Genomic DNA, 15311 nt, shown 5'->3' on the forward strand with positions numbered 1-15311 from the left:
CAGCCACCTGTGAGTCACTTTGGATAGTGAGAACTAAACTCAGGACATCTGCAAGAGCATCAAGTGCTCCTAATTGCTGAACCACCTCTCCAAGCCCAAGATCTGAGTTCTTAAACACAATTGCTGAACTTAGACTGGCAAGATGGCTTAGCTAGTAAAAGTGAATGCCACCAAGCCAATCTCAGCTCAATCACAAGGCCCCACATGGGGGAAGGAGTTATCCTCTGACCTCTATTTTCATGCTGTGACGTAGGCACACACATGCATATATGCAGACACAAGCACATATGTACACACCCCAAATAAATGTAAAAATAAAAGAAATTAAACATTGTTTGAGAGGAAGGTTATTATTTTTTTTTACTGAAGATAGATTTTTTTTCTCAATGTGAATCCTGACTATGGCTTCCCCTCTGTCTCCCCCCCCCCATTTCTTCCCCACTTTCCCTCCCATCCAGATTCATACCCTTTCTGTCTCTCATTAGAAAACAAACAGGCCTCTCAGGGATTATAATATAATATAATATAATATAAATGATAAGATAAGACAAAAATGAACACATCCAGCCCAGGAGAAATGTTTGAAGGAAAGGAAAACTATCCAACTACACAGTAAACTTGCCACTGACACAAATGCTTATTGTGAGGACTGTAGACACTTCTACTGCAAGCCAGTGAAATGCTTATTGTGAGGACTGTGAACACTTCTACTGCAAGCCAGTGAAATCCTTATTGTGAGGACTGTGGACACTTCTACTGCAAGCCAGTGAAATGCTTATTGTGAGGACTGTGGACACTTCTACTGCAAGCCAGTGATATGATAACTCACTACTAATAGGCAGGGGCCAGAACATTTGAAGAAATTAGTATGATGCTTTTTAATGTGGCCTCTGGAGATTGGAGACGTGGCTCAGTGGTTAAAAGCTAGTCACTGTTCTTCCAGAGGACCTGGGTTCAACTCCTAGCACCTACATGGCAGCTCACGACTGTCTGCAATTCCAGTTCCAGGGGATCAGACACCCTCACGCAGACACACAAAATACCAATGCACATAAAATAAAAATAGTAAATAATTTAAATGTGGCCTTTATACCATATGCATAACAGTAGCAGATACAGGTTTCCTGGAACCTGAAGTTTATGTTTTCAGGAGCTGCGAGGGAATCCGGAATTTTATATGTGGTAACCAAAGACAGTCTTACACTTTTTACTGAATGTCACATTACTGAAATCTATGGGTGATTAAAATTCATTTTAAGAGAAAAAATAAGAAGTCTGTATTTTGGGCCCCAGAAAACATGGCACTAGATGGTAACAATCTGGAAGGTTCTCCTTACGCACAGGACAAGGATACCCTTGTCACTTTCTTCGGTATTATTTCTAGAGGCCCCAACCAGAGCAATTAGGCAAGAAAAAAAATGAGGATATAAATCAAAAGAATAGAAAGAAAATTGCCTCTATTTACACACATTGTGATCAGAGAGAGAGAGAGAGAGAGGAGAGGAGAGAGCACAAAGATTCTATCAAAAACAAATTCAGGCAAGTTGCCAGATATAAAAATCAGTTCCATTTCTATACACTAAGAATAATCCAGAACAGAATGGGTGAGCAGACAACCCCATTTACAACAGAGCTGAAGGAAAAAAAATAAAATACTTAGTGGTAGATTTAACCAAAGAAGTAAAAGATCTACTCAACAAAAAAAAAAAACTATAAAACATTTCTGAAAGAAATTTAAAGACAATACAAATAAATGAGCATGGAGTCTGTGTCTATTGACTGGATGAGTGGCTAAAGGGACTTTATACTTAGAATGCGATCCCTACAAAAATGGTAACATATTTTTTCGCAAAATCCAGATGACCACAGGAGACCCCCAGACAGCTAACATGACCTTCAGCAAAGGGAAGAAAAGTTGAGACAAGTAAACTACCTAATTTCAAAATGCACTTCAGGGAGAGAGTTGCCAAGGCAATACAGTGCCAGCACATGGTAAACACACAGAACGGTGGAACACAGTACAGCGTTGGGACATAAATCCATCCATTCATGATCAAGTGTTCTTAAATAAAGGCACCAAGCCCATGCCAGGAGAAAGGGTATTCTCCTCAATATGAAGGCTTAAACACAAGACCTGGGGCTGCAAAGCCACTGGAATAAAACACCGAGCATGTATTTCTTTGGGTTTTTTTTTCTGTTCTTTGAATTTATAATATAATTACATCATTTCCCCCCTTCTCTCTCCTCCCTCCAACTCCTTCCTCTGCTCTCTCTCCAATCCATGGCCTCTTTTTCTTTAACTGCTACACATATGTATACATGTATGTATTCCTGAATCCACAAATACGACCAGCCCAGTCTGTGTAATGTTATTTGTGTGTATGTTTTCAAAGTGCATCACATCGCTTAGCACCAGGTAAGAAGTCAGTGTGCTCTTCCTGGAGAAGCTGATCGCTCCCCCTCCCGGCATCCCTCAACCACCTGTAGTTCCCTACTGATGTTCAGGTCTTGTGTAGGCAACCATGTTGGCGAGACTTCAAGGGTGTAGCTTCCCTGACACTTCTAGAGAGGGAAATAACAAGGTGCAAGTTTTTTTTAACGTGTCTGTATTGGAAAGGGTGTGAACATGGGCTATAACACATGTAATCGAGGTCAGAGAACCCGTAAGGCTCAGTTCTCTCCTTTTACCTTGTGGATCCTGAGGATCAAGCACAGGTCATCAAGCTTAGCAGCCAGAACCTTTAACTCTGGCCACCTTACCGGCCCCAAAAACTATGTCTTAGTGTAGTTTGGGCAATGGTTTGTTTGTTTGTTTGTTTTAAGGAACAACACTAAAGACAAAACCAGACAAATAAGATTCCATCATCAAACTTTACGATCTTTCACACTGGGAAGACACAATCAATCTGGGCCCCAAGAGCCAAGAGTTCTTTCCCTCCCCCTGCCTCCCCATGCCTTCCCAGGCCAGCATCTTATCAGTTATGAGTCAGCAGGACCCAGGTAAACAAAGACAGTGGTTTCCTCAGACATGACAGTTCCCACTTCCATGACCAGCACCCACTAACATGCTCCTTCAAAGGGCCAAGCCTCCTCAGACCCACCTCTGAGTTTCCATCAGACATCAGCCAGGCAGCTACAACCCCCAAGCCATGAGGCCCTGGGCCCCTAGAGGCCACCCACATGGATAGAACATGGGGCACTGGGTAGAACCTCTTGCCTGAATCCAGACAGAGGAGCTATGTAAGGTGTGGACATCTTAGACCCAGTTCACTCCAGGTTTTACACTCTGTCCTCTCTCTGACACTGCGACCACAAAGCACCCTGGATTTCTCTAGGGGCAGCCATTACATTTAGCCACCTTCTGCATTGGCATTGCAAGATTTAGATCTCCACATACACCCAAAGACTAAGAACTTCTGGGGAGTCAGGGAGTGCATATACCGGGATACATATCCCCTATCAAGACACCCCTTTTCTGGAGACCACACAGCTCAGTGTAGACTGTGCCAGCTCCTAGGCACCCACATGAGGCTGACTTCTGAAACTGCCATTCTCTCCTACCTGCTAAGAGCCAGTGTCCTGAGTTCTATCCATTTCCCACAAGATTCTTCATTCCCAAGTATCTGCACTCTTTGAGAGAGACAAAAACCCTAAGAACTAGAAGCAGAAACATACCTGGGTCTTGGAATGGGTCAGGTTTCAAGTAGAGGGCAGGCTGGAACTCAGAATAGCGCTTTTAAAAAACAGCCTAAACACAGAAGCCTGATCCTTGTCCACCTGCCCCACCAACACCTACTGTCCAAGTGCTATCGCCTTTCCTCTGCTAAGCCCACACACCAGCATAACACATCACCTTTTAAGAAGACATGAAATGTTGTCCTCCACTAGACTGTTATACAAGATCACACTTACCTTTGGCAGAGACTCAAACAGGAGTTAGAAACCCCCGCCCCACCATCCCCACTTCACACCACCTCCACTACTGCCCCCACTTCACACCACCCCCTCCCGCCCCATCACCACTTCACACCACCCCCATCACCACTTCACACCACCCCCTGCCACTTCACACCACCCCTCCCGCCCCATCACAACTTCACACCACCCCCATCACCACTTCACACCACCCCCCGCCACTTCACACCACCCCTCCCGCCCCATCACCACTTCACACCACCCCCATCACCACTTCACACCATCCCCACCACTGCCACCACTTCACACCAACAGTAATCCTTTGAGAGAGAGCATCCTCATGAATATTTAAAACATCAAAGCTGCAAAACATACATAACCTACACACACACTATCTTTGATTTGCTACACTCTGTGAGAGGCAGTCACTCTTAGGAAACAAAGCTAAACACCCCTAAAGAACAAAGCAAAAGTATAAGACCCTCCCACAGTCGTGAGGTGAACCAGGCTCAGATGCTCTTAGACATCAGCTTACTAGAAGACCAGGCGTGATCTCCAAGATCATTTGCAACAAGGTCTGGTGTGTGGTCCCATCTTTCTCGAGACCCTGTAAAGAGCTGGGACCTGTGACTTGAACCTGCTACCCCAAGGTCCTGGAGGGAATTGGGTAGCCCAGGCCTGGCTTGCATCTCTCAAAGTTTACATACCTCAAGAGGTTGAAGCTCAGGTCAAGCCTCTTTGCAAAATGTCCAAAGTCCCGGCCCAGGGATTCTGGAATTTCTCTGCAGTACTGGCCTACGTAGGACACCTGCAAATTCAATGGAACAAAAATGGAAATTACCCAGCTACTCACAACCCAGAGCCGCCAATCCCATGACTGCTTCCTCCTTCCACCTTAAAGGGTGGCTCTTCCACATAAAAAGGCTAAACTGTACCAATTCTGCCATTTTGGGGGACTCTGCAACAGCTTTCCCTTCCTGGCATAGTTAGGTTGATGGGGATATATTGTGACACAGCAGAAATTAGATTAAAATTGGATAAGGTACAGGTGACCAAACAGCCCCCACCCTGACCTTTGTGATGGCTGCCCATCTGGGTCTTCTCTCTCTCTTCCTCCCATATTACATTCACCCTCACAGAAGACAGAAGACAGGGTGGATACTCTCCCAGGCCTCAGCCCTTTCTCTGGCTTCAGAAACGATCCCCGTAGTCACTGTGAAAAGTGCTCCTTCCACCCTCTAACCCTGCCACAGAAATCGAATCTACAAAGCTCAGGCTCAACTGTGCCACAGAGTTATTTTAAAAAAAAAAAAAAACTCAAAAACACACTTAAAGTAAGTTCATGATTTTGTATTGGGCTGTGCTCACAGCTTTTGGTGATAGTATGCGGCCTTCAGGCCACAGGTTGAACCCATAATTGAACGTCCAAGGCATTAAAACAAGCTGGGCAGGAAAGAGGCCATGAGTTCCACTGTAGAACCTCTGTGTGTAAAAAAAAACACCCACCACACTCTTTACAAAGTACTGACAAGGCCTAGGCATGTGGCCAGCATTTCTAAGGTTTTACATCAGAAGGCCACTTTTTGTTTAAACGGTTTTGCCTGCACGTTTTGCCCCACTCCGTGACTTGATCATGCCCAGGTCGTGTGAGGGTGACCGACCACACTGCTGTACATTGGTCCTGTCGTGGTCCTAGTTTCGCTCTAGTCCTCCCCTAGCTCTAGCTCTTCCAGTCTTCCTTACCCACTTCTTTCACAGCCCCTGTTGGCGAAGAGTGATGTGGGTGTCCCAGGTTAGCCCACTTGGTCTCTGCACTTTGAACAGCTATGTGTTTGTTCATTAACCATCTCCAACTGCATGAAGAAACCTCTCTGATGAGACCTGAGAGCTGCTCTAAGCCACAGTCTAGCGATATGAATTTGGAGGCCCCTTTGATATTATGACCATTTATCAGAATAACAGTAGTGGGTTCATCTCTGGGGCTCTCAACAACCTTGGTTCTTGGCCACAACTATGCCAGGCATAAGTTTCCTCCCATGGAATAAGCCTTCAAGCCATCCATGCCGCCATGGCAGCTATGGGTACATCTTCCACTCTGGTTACTACTGCTCTTTACCGCGTTCTACCGCGTTCACGGCAGGGTAAGACTGTACGGACTATGGGTACTCCTATAATCTCAACACAGACAAAGCAGTTGCCTGGGCAACTTAATTTGTTCAAAGCCAACCTGAGTAGCGGAGTGAGACCCCTGTTTTATACACCTCTAAGGAAAAAGGAAGGAGAAATAATTCTTAATTTTTAACATGTATGTATTTTCTTTCTCTCATGTGTGTGTCCATGTGTGCACCATGGTACATACTTAGTAGACAGAAGACAACTTGAAGTTCTCTCCTTCTAACATGTAGGTCCCCAGGATCAAAATCATGCTTGGTGGCAACTGCTTTGACACACTGGATTATCTTAATGGCCCAATAAAATAATTTTGACCCAAGAAAATAGCAAAAATAAATTATTATTGTTGTTGTTGTTATTATTGTTGTTATTATTATTATTATCATTATTATATAAAATGGGATCTTGCTTCAATCTAGCAATCTGTCCCCTTTCTATATTAGACTCATTTTTGCAGCTTTTGTAGGTTGTCCTGGTGCTATTTGTATTTTGATGCTAATTGCAAGAGGGGCTGCCTAGGACAAGGATTAAACACATACTTCATCAGAACCTTCTCCCCATTTTAACTTGTAAAATAAAGGCTAGAGCCGGTGATTGGGCAGGGGAAGAAAAGGTGGAGCTGAAGAGTTGGTGGGGAGAGGAAGGAGGGAGAAGGCAACGACTGGGGAGAGGAGGTGGAAGGAAGATGGAGCTGAAGCCTGTAGCCTGGAGAAACAGGAAGTTATAAGGGATCTCCTAGCTGGGGAGTAGAGTAGTGCAGTGGTAGATCTGCCCAATCTAGGCGCACAGCTTGAATTCATATTAATTGAGTTGCGTTTTCATTGCACGGGCTTATCTGGGTTAGAGATCTACCCCAACAGCATTTATGTTAATAAAGTAAGTTGTGCTTCCGTGCTCAGATGAAGGATCTCGCCAAAGAGAGATTGAGGCTATTAAGGTCCCAGTAAATCCTGCAGGCTTGGTCTCAATCTATAACGTGTTCTGTAAGTTCTGTAACCCTCCAGGTCCATGGGGCTCGCTCTAAAACCCAGCACGTGCCACCACCATTTTGGGCCATCAACACATAAGAGTCCTGTGATATTCAAAGTAGGTAAGCTTAGCTTTAAATAGAGACGCTGAATCCTGTCCTTGTACACCAGGCAAGGATTAGATCTAGAGGGGACCCAGCTTGTCAGATCTCAACTTTCACATAGGGAAGAATTCCACCGTCCTCTCAACATAACACAGAGACAGTGATGGAGCCTGGTAAGTTCTGAGTTGTGAATAAACACTTTCCAACGTAAGGACCACAGAGTGCTTACCCTCAGGACAACTTTTCTCTGTGTTAAGTTGTCAGTCACCAGATTCCCAGGGACACACAAACACGACTACCACACCATTCCCACCACCCTCACCGCCTCTACCCATCCACCCCCGACCTCAATCTATTACCAGGTTAGCTCTCACCAGAAGAGTTGCCCCAGGTCCATTTTCAAGCACCAGTTTCCTTGGATGTGTCGCAATGGAACCTGTTCTCTTTTGTTTTCTTCATTCAGAGAGTCACATGTGTCTCAGGCTGGCCTAGAGTTCACTATGTACCTGAGGATGACCTCCAGCTTCTGCTCCTCCTGCCTGGGTCAAACCCAGGGCCTTGTGCAAGCCAGGCAGATGCTGGACCAACTGAGTGACTCTCAGTCCCTGCTTCCTCTTTTTTGAACTTATCAAGTACAGCCATCAACTACCACCAAGAGCAGTTACGATGGCACAATAACACTTAATGAATGCCTGCCCCGTGCAGTCCAGTTATCTGTTGCATCCTCATGAGACAGCCATTGGGATCGGGCAGTGTGGTCCCCATTGTACTTGCGTAACAGGACTGAAATAGCATATGAAAAGCACTCGCCCAGTCAATAGCTGTTGTTCAGATCAATATCCCAATGGAGGGGGATCGGTTTTTTTCATTCTCTCCTAAGCCTAAGATTTCAGTGCCCAAATTTCAAGTTTGTGTTTTTGTCTGTTGCTGTGTCCATGCCACAAATTGTCGCTGTCATACATTAATGGAAAAGAGGAGGAGGTTATATTGAATATAAATGAAGCATTCAAGCCAAGGAAAGTCAAATGAGGTCAGGCCCACAATGAATAAAAAGATTTAACAGAGAAAAGTGACAGGACAGCATCCATCGACTGTCCCACTTGCATGCAGCCATCAGCCACAGTGGCCCACACCAGCCATCAGCCCACAGTGGCCCCAGGAGCACCAGTATAGCATCAAACAAATATCACTAGCCACCTCTCTAATTTTTTTTTTATTGAGATCTTTCCCTTGCACTTAAATCATCCTTTTCTTTAGGATGCATGTTCTCTAAGTACTGAAAACGTTGCATCCAATTTTATTCTTGGATATTTCAGTTACATTATAATGAAAATGATAACTCATCCCTTGGGCTTCTCAAAAGTCACACACACACACACACACACACACACACACACATACACTTTAAGAAGAGTCAGGGTAGATTGAGCTAGAGAAATGGCTCAACCGCCAAGAGTACTCATTACTCTTCCAGAGGATACAAGTTCTGTTGCCAGCACCCATGTCTGGTTGATCACCACTGCCTGTAACTCCAGCTCCAGGAGATCTGTCATAGTCTACTTTATACAGTTTGCTTTGTCCAAAGAATCGCACGCACTCAGGCTGGCCTGGAGTTTACAATGTACTCAAGGATGGCCTTCTGCATCTAACCACTAACCCAAAGCAACTCGTGGAACAAAAGGTTTACTTGGACTGAGTATTCCAGGTCATTGTCCACTGAGGAAAGGCAAGGCAAAAACTCAAGGAGGGAACCTGGAGGCAGGAACTGAAGCAGAGACCAAGAATGAACTCCAAATACTGGCTTGCTTTCCATGGTTTGCCTACAAACCAATCTGATGGGGACATTTTCCCCATGAGGTTCCCTCCTCTCAGATGACTCTAGCATGTGTCAAGTTGGCAAAAACCTAACCAACACAATACATGATGTGCCCTTCTGGCTTTCTTGGGTACACGCACGCACGCATACAATATGCTTACACAGACAAAGGCACACAAATGAATATAAATCTTTTTAAGTTATGTTTATTTGTGTGGGGGCACCTGTGCATGTGTGTGTGTGTGTGTGTGTGAGTGTGTGTGAGTGTGTGTGTGTATGTATGTATGAAAGTGCATGTACAATCTATGGGAATCAGTTGTCTCCTTTTGTTTCTTTTTGTTTGTTTATTTGTTTGTTTAAGACAGAGTTTCTTTATAATAGCCCTGGTTGTACTACAACTCACTCTGTAGACCAGGCTGGCCCCAAACTCACAGAGATTTTTCTCTGCCTTCAAAGTGCTGGGATTAAAGTTGTGTATCACCACACTCAGCTCAAAATAAATAATTTTAAAGATTTACTTTTTAAAAGAAGGATCTAGGGCTGGAAATGTTACTCAGTGGTAGCATGCTTCCTTAGCATGTGGAAGTCCAGCACCAAATTAATTACTTATTAAAAGGCCTACCTGAAAACACAGTGGTGGTTGACTGGAATATTAACTGGTAAGAGGTTTAAAAGGAATATCTTCTAATCATGGCAATGGGTGATAACCACTGTGAATTGTGTTTCAAAACAGCCAGCAGAGAGAACTGGACATCTCTAGCATAAGCAACTAAATGATAAGTGTTTACTATAATTGATACACCAGTCCTACTCTTCTGATCATTACACATTATATTCATGTATTGGAATATTATATTGCATCCTACTAAATGGGTATTTTCAAAAAAAAAAAAAAAAGGAACTACCTGTCAGAGTTGTGCACACCCAAGGTGCTACTCTCACAGTGGGTTGTTATACATTGTGTGGAGCAGATGCTAGCAAATATTCCAGAGCCAGATGGTGTAGGAAAGGAGACAGTGACACCCCAAGGCACTCCAGAACCTTCCTACCTCCTCCTGGCCATTTATCTTGAAATATTGGGCAGGGCCCAAAAAAAAAAAAAAAAAAAGTCTTAACGACAAGTCAGCAGATGGCCCTGAGCCTTGTGAAGCAGGGGTACCCTTAGGAGTACCGGAAACATCAAGTCTTGAGGAGGACAAGATAAGAAAAAGGAAGTTTTGGGAAGTTTCAACCTTGCTGTCAAGTTCTCCAGGAACTTGGAAGAAACTACACTCAAAGAGTGCTGGGACCAGAAATGCAGAGACCACAGTGCACAGGAGGGGAACCCTGCTCCCTAGGCAGATGCATGAAGGGGCAGGCCCCCTTCCCAGGCACACATCCCTCTTCCTAGGAAGTCAAACTCACTCCCGGAAGCCCCCTTTCCCTGGCTCAGAATAAGATCTCCATTGTCTGCCCATTCTGCAGAGGCTGACAGTAACCTGGCAGGCTCACTTCTGAACTCTGGACTTGTGCCTGTCTGAGGCTCCAGGCAGAGCCAGCGATTGTAGGAGATGAGGTCAACAGGGGCAGCAGAGAGATGGTAATTCAACTCGTTTCTATCAACACCTGCAGCATGCCTGGAACATAGTAGTCACTCAATAAAGCATGAACTACCAAATACCCTTTAAAAAGAAACAAAGTAGTTTCCTTTGGTAGCATGCACCCGGCAGGCATTCTTTGTGTTTCCCATGTGTAAAAATCTTAAGCCTCTGAGGAGGAACCATTCCTTTATCCCTGATGCTCTGCACCTAAAGGGAGAACTTTCACCCTGTTTCCCTGGGGTGGAGAAGAACTTTGCAAAGTGAAAGTGCTGGCTTCATGGGAGGAAAAAGCAAAAGAGAAACCATCCCTTTTTTCAGCAGATACCAGGCCCTGCTCAGCCTGGTAGAGTTTGCTCCAAACACAGAGACCTTACTTCAAGGCTGAAAACGGGCGCTGTTAGGTGTCTGCCATCTGGTGTTCCTGTGTCCTAGTGACACCTCTTCAAGAAGCCGGAGATGAGTAAAACTGTGGGGGAGGGGAGCCTCCACCAGTCTTGAAAAGAAAGATCATTCTGAAGACAGACCTCCTCCAGCACCCGGCCAGATAGCACGTTGTGGTTTTCATTGTGACTCTGGTGACTCTATGCACTTTGCTGCCATGGGTTCCCCCTTCCTCCATGTCAATGTATCGAATCATTTCTACGGTTGCCCTGGTATCAACAGCATACACCCCAAAAGTTCTTTTAAAACCAAATTGTAAAAGAAGAAACCGAAACGCTTTTGGTGGACCCTGAGAAATATGAGCCACCAGCACTGGGTTTCGTAGAAAAGTTAGTCCCTCAGCGTTGATGAGTGTGAGTCTAGAGACAGAGGGAGCTGGGGGATCGCAACTGCTTACCACACCACTAGAGAATGTGCCAAGATCAAAAGAAGGGACTGACCTCTTCTTCAACTTGGAGAAAGTGTGGACACTTGGCACACACCACCTGCACATGTGACCTCCCAGGGCAAGGGTGCTCACGTTAAGCCTTGGAGACCTGTGCCCCACTGTCCCTCCCATTCCCAACTGGATCCTGGAACTAGATGGGGCTCACTTGCACCGACTTACTTGAGTTCCACTGACCATGAGCCCAGCCATGGTGGAGAGGACCCAGCAGGCGGGGCGGCACTGAGCAGGGTGGCTGGTGGTGCAGTTCCGCACTGGGCGGTCAGCTGACCAGCGGAAGCCCTAGGCGCCGGTCGGCCACAGAGAACTGCGTGCAGCAGCGCTGCGGCCGCTGGCTGGCTCAACCCGGTGCACGTGAACCTCCTCCTCCCGGCAGCTCGCAACGGGTGGCCCGCTGCGCTACACCCAGCGTGGGAACCCCCATGCGACTATTCCTCTCTCCTGCCCAGTTCCTGCCCGGTTTCTCCACGGCCCCTGCTCCCCAAAAGGTGCCCCCTCCAGAATCCAATGCCCAGAACTTTATTGCATTCATCAGACTCAGGTTTCGGGGTGAAGGGGTCCCCATCACGGACGTGTCGTCAGAGCTGATGTTAGCTCCCGGCTCAGAATTGGGCCTTCCCAGAATTTCACAATCTAAGTTACATAACCTCCCTCAACTGCTGGAAGGAGGGGCTTCTTCACACAAGTCCCTACTATAGTCTAAAAGTGCTAGCCAGCAAACAGGCCTCCTGGTGGGATGGAGTTTCCATTTGTTAGAGCGAAGGCTACAAGGGAAGGTTGGATTTTCCCTTAAAGTGTCAGCCAGTCCTAAAACCTCTACTCTTTTGATATTGATGACGTCCCAAATCTCAGGACCCTTGGATTCTTATTCTTCTCCAAGGGAAGAGACATGTGTAAGAATCAAAGCTATTAGTTCTGTGGTGAAGCACATGTGAGCTTAAACACACATACGTACACATACATAGCACACACACACACACACACACACACACACACACACACACACACACACACACACAAAGATACAGCTTAGACCAGATAAGCTTGTGGAGTGTAATGTTGAAGGGAGAAGCCAGGCCAGCATCCCTGCCTCCAGGACTCTTCTGAGATCTGAGGACTCCATCATATAAGGCAACTCGAGAAACTTTCTTTCCGACCAGCTCCCACCCAGAAAGATGCCTTCAAGTAGGATCTCTAGGACCTTGCTCTGGAGGAGAGGGGCTCTGGTTCCTAAAACTCACCTTGGGGATGAGAACCCTTGGCTTCTGTGACTCATTTCTAGAGAGAAAAGGTGCTGGAGACAGAAGGCCAAGAGACAGTCAGGAAGAGACTGCTCCTGGGGCTGTGCTGGGGCCTTCTCTTCCCCTCTTCCCCTTTATTTTTTAAACTATTATTACAGTGTGTGTGTGTGTGTGTGTGTGTGTGTGTGTGTGTGTGTGTGTGTGCGCGCGCGCCTGTGCGCGTGTGCTTCATGTTCACACATGAAGAGATGGACGGCAGCTTCAGGAAGTTGGTTCTCTCCTACCGCATGGGTCCAGAAGGACTAACTAGGGTCCTTGGGCTTGACAGTAGTCACCTTTATCAGCTGAACCATATCATTGCACTGCCCCCCACCCCCGCCGCCACATCCCCCCTTTCTCCTCTAATTTGAATGCTCAGCCTGCCAAAGCCCGGTACTGTGGAGTATCACTTCTGAGCCCTGCCCTGACTTATCCATTCTGCTCTCTTCACAAAGGGATGATCCCAACATCATTCAACTAGATAGGGAAAGGCTGAATCCTGGTCTCACTCTCAGGGCAGGTACGGCAGCTTGGCAGGACCATAGACAATTGTGGCTGCCACCTCCAGACAGGAGAATGGTCACAGGGCTTTGGCTGTCATTGTCTTCTGTGTCTAAGGAGCACTCAGAAGTCATCGGCTATGCCACTGATGACCGCTGTGGCTGTGGTTGGGAATTTTGTTCTGTCCGGCAGCCCTGCTCCTAGGACATGACTAAGCAGGCAGGCTAGGATGGTAGCATGTGGATGTGCAGGGCTAACCCCTGGAGGCTGGCCTGCCTGCCCCTCCCTTCTACACTCATCCCAAGTGGAGCCGTGGAAACACAGTCAGGCTGGATTTACTTTAGGGATTCCTGAAAATGCTTCGAGTGACAGGCAAAAGCAGAAAACTTCTTTCCAGAGAGAAGGGGTGAAAGGAAGCCTCCCAAAGCCTGGTGCCCCCAGGATAGCCGCCCCCCTCCTACATTCAGTGCAGGGTCCAGGCTCTCTGATCCAGTGTCCACTTGGATTTCCTGCCTGAAAGGGAAGAAATGGTTCGGTGCAGTGAGAGTTGTGACACTCTGTCCTCCCCTGCCACCTCATACCTCAACCTGCCTAGAAGGTGTTCCATAGAAATCCGTGCCAAAACAAGGACCCCCAGTCGTGCCCCTTCTCCACGGCTGCATCTTCTAGGCCAAGACTGTTATGAAGACACTGTCAAGCCTTGTCCCCTTCATGCACTGTCTCATGGCTGTTCCCTCCTCCACAGAACCTCAGGAAGATTTTAAAAGCCAAAATCTTCCAGAGTCTCCCATTCAATTCCCCATAGCCCAAGATATAATATGATCTTCAACGTCTCTGACAGGGCTGGAAGTTCATCTCAACTGGTAAAGAGCTCTCTTAGCACGTGCAAGGCCCTGGGTTCAATCCTTACTACTACAGATATTTTTAAGAAACATCTTTCTTACAGTCCCATCTTTCTATCCTCTGCCTGGACTTACATGGGTCTTTAGTTTTGCCTGGAAATGCTTCCCCAGTGGCTCCTGTTCCCACTCAGTGAACACACCTAGAAAGCCAGCTGACAGAGCATTCAAGGATCGAAAAGATTGCAAAACAAACTTCAGGATAGCTCCATCAGACTGAGGTTCTAATGTGTACTGTAGGGAACTGCAGAAAGTTCTTGATCAGAGTGATTGTCTTGAGCTGTTCTGGCTGCTACAGTGGAGCACCGTAAGCCCAAACTAACAACTGGGAATTCCTCACAGTTCTAGAGGCTGAGGAGATCAGGTGTTAGCAGGTTCTGTGTGATGAGAGCCCACTCGCTGCCTCACTAACAGCCACGTCTCCCCTTGCCCTGGAAGAGACAAGCTAGTCTAGGAAGGGGGCATCAGTAAGGACACTAATCCCATCACAAGGGCTCCACAAGGACCCATCACTTCCCAAAGACCCCCCCACCTCCAAATACTCAAAGGATTAAGGTTTTAACACAGGAACTTTAGGGGGACCTGGGCATTCGAACTGTAGTGTTAGTACTTTCCCTGGGGGGTAATTGTCAGAGGGCTCAAGCTGAAACAAGGGGACTTACCTCATCAGCTTCTAGGGGTTGGTCTGTTGAACAGAACAATCAGGAGAAGACAAGGAGAAGGAGGAGGAAGAGGTGGGGATGAAGGAACAGACACAAAATCCTGTCTTCTTACCATAGAAGATGGAGAGAGGAGAGGAAAGAGGAGACAATCCTTCTGCTTCCCTCTGATTAAACAAAAGAATTGAAATTAAGTAAAGTGGCTCTCCTTTTCACAAGGGGAAGGGTAAACACGTGCTTGGAGCCTACACAAACAATTCTTTTGAAACGGAAGGAGTTTCTAAGAGTGAACGAGGAACTCGAGCCCTCTTGAGGCTTCTGGATGGACCGACTCCATTCCAGCCCCAGGAGCACTAAGAGAAAAGGGAGGCTCGTGCGTGTATTGGGGTCCCTCTCGAATCTCATCACCCTGTTCTATAATGAGTCACATGACCTCCCTGGCCTCACTGGGGACATCCTCAGGTAACATAGACCCTTCAGGATAAACGGTCCAGCTTACCCAGGGACATCTGCAATCCTGTATCAATAAGA

The 15311-nt window shown here is 46.6% G+C and overlaps 1 protein-coding gene across 7 annotated transcripts in view; it reads right to left on the reverse strand.

The window, feature by feature from the left end:
- The window catches only part of Lrmda (leucine rich melanocyte differentiation associated), a 1059015-nt gene extending 1047119 nt beyond the window's left edge, over positions 1 to 11896 (reverse strand). Inside the window, exons 1-2 of one of the 7 annotated variants that reach the window (NM_001109441.1) lie at positions 11604 to 11803; positions 4623 to 4723 (exon numbers count right to left, since the gene is read on the reverse strand). In NM_001109441.1, coding sequence (NP_001102911.1) covers positions 4623 to 4723; positions 11604 to 11633 — 131 coding nt within the window. In that variant the 5' untranslated portion in view covers positions 11634 to 11803. Of the gene's footprint in view, positions 1 to 4622; positions 4724 to 11603 lie in introns of all 7 variants that reach the window. The other 6 variants (XM_063274633.1, XM_063274632.1, XM_063274635.1 and 3 more) reach the window with 6 other exon arrangements.
- Between the last annotated feature and the right edge of the window lie 3415 nt (positions 11897 to 15311).

Source organism: Rattus norvegicus, chromosome 15 (assembly GCF_036323735.1).
Source record: "Rattus norvegicus strain BN/NHsdMcwi chromosome 15, GRCr8, whole genome shotgun sequence".
NCBI classification, from domain to species: Eukaryota; Metazoa; Chordata; class Mammalia; order Rodentia; family Muridae; genus Rattus; species Rattus norvegicus.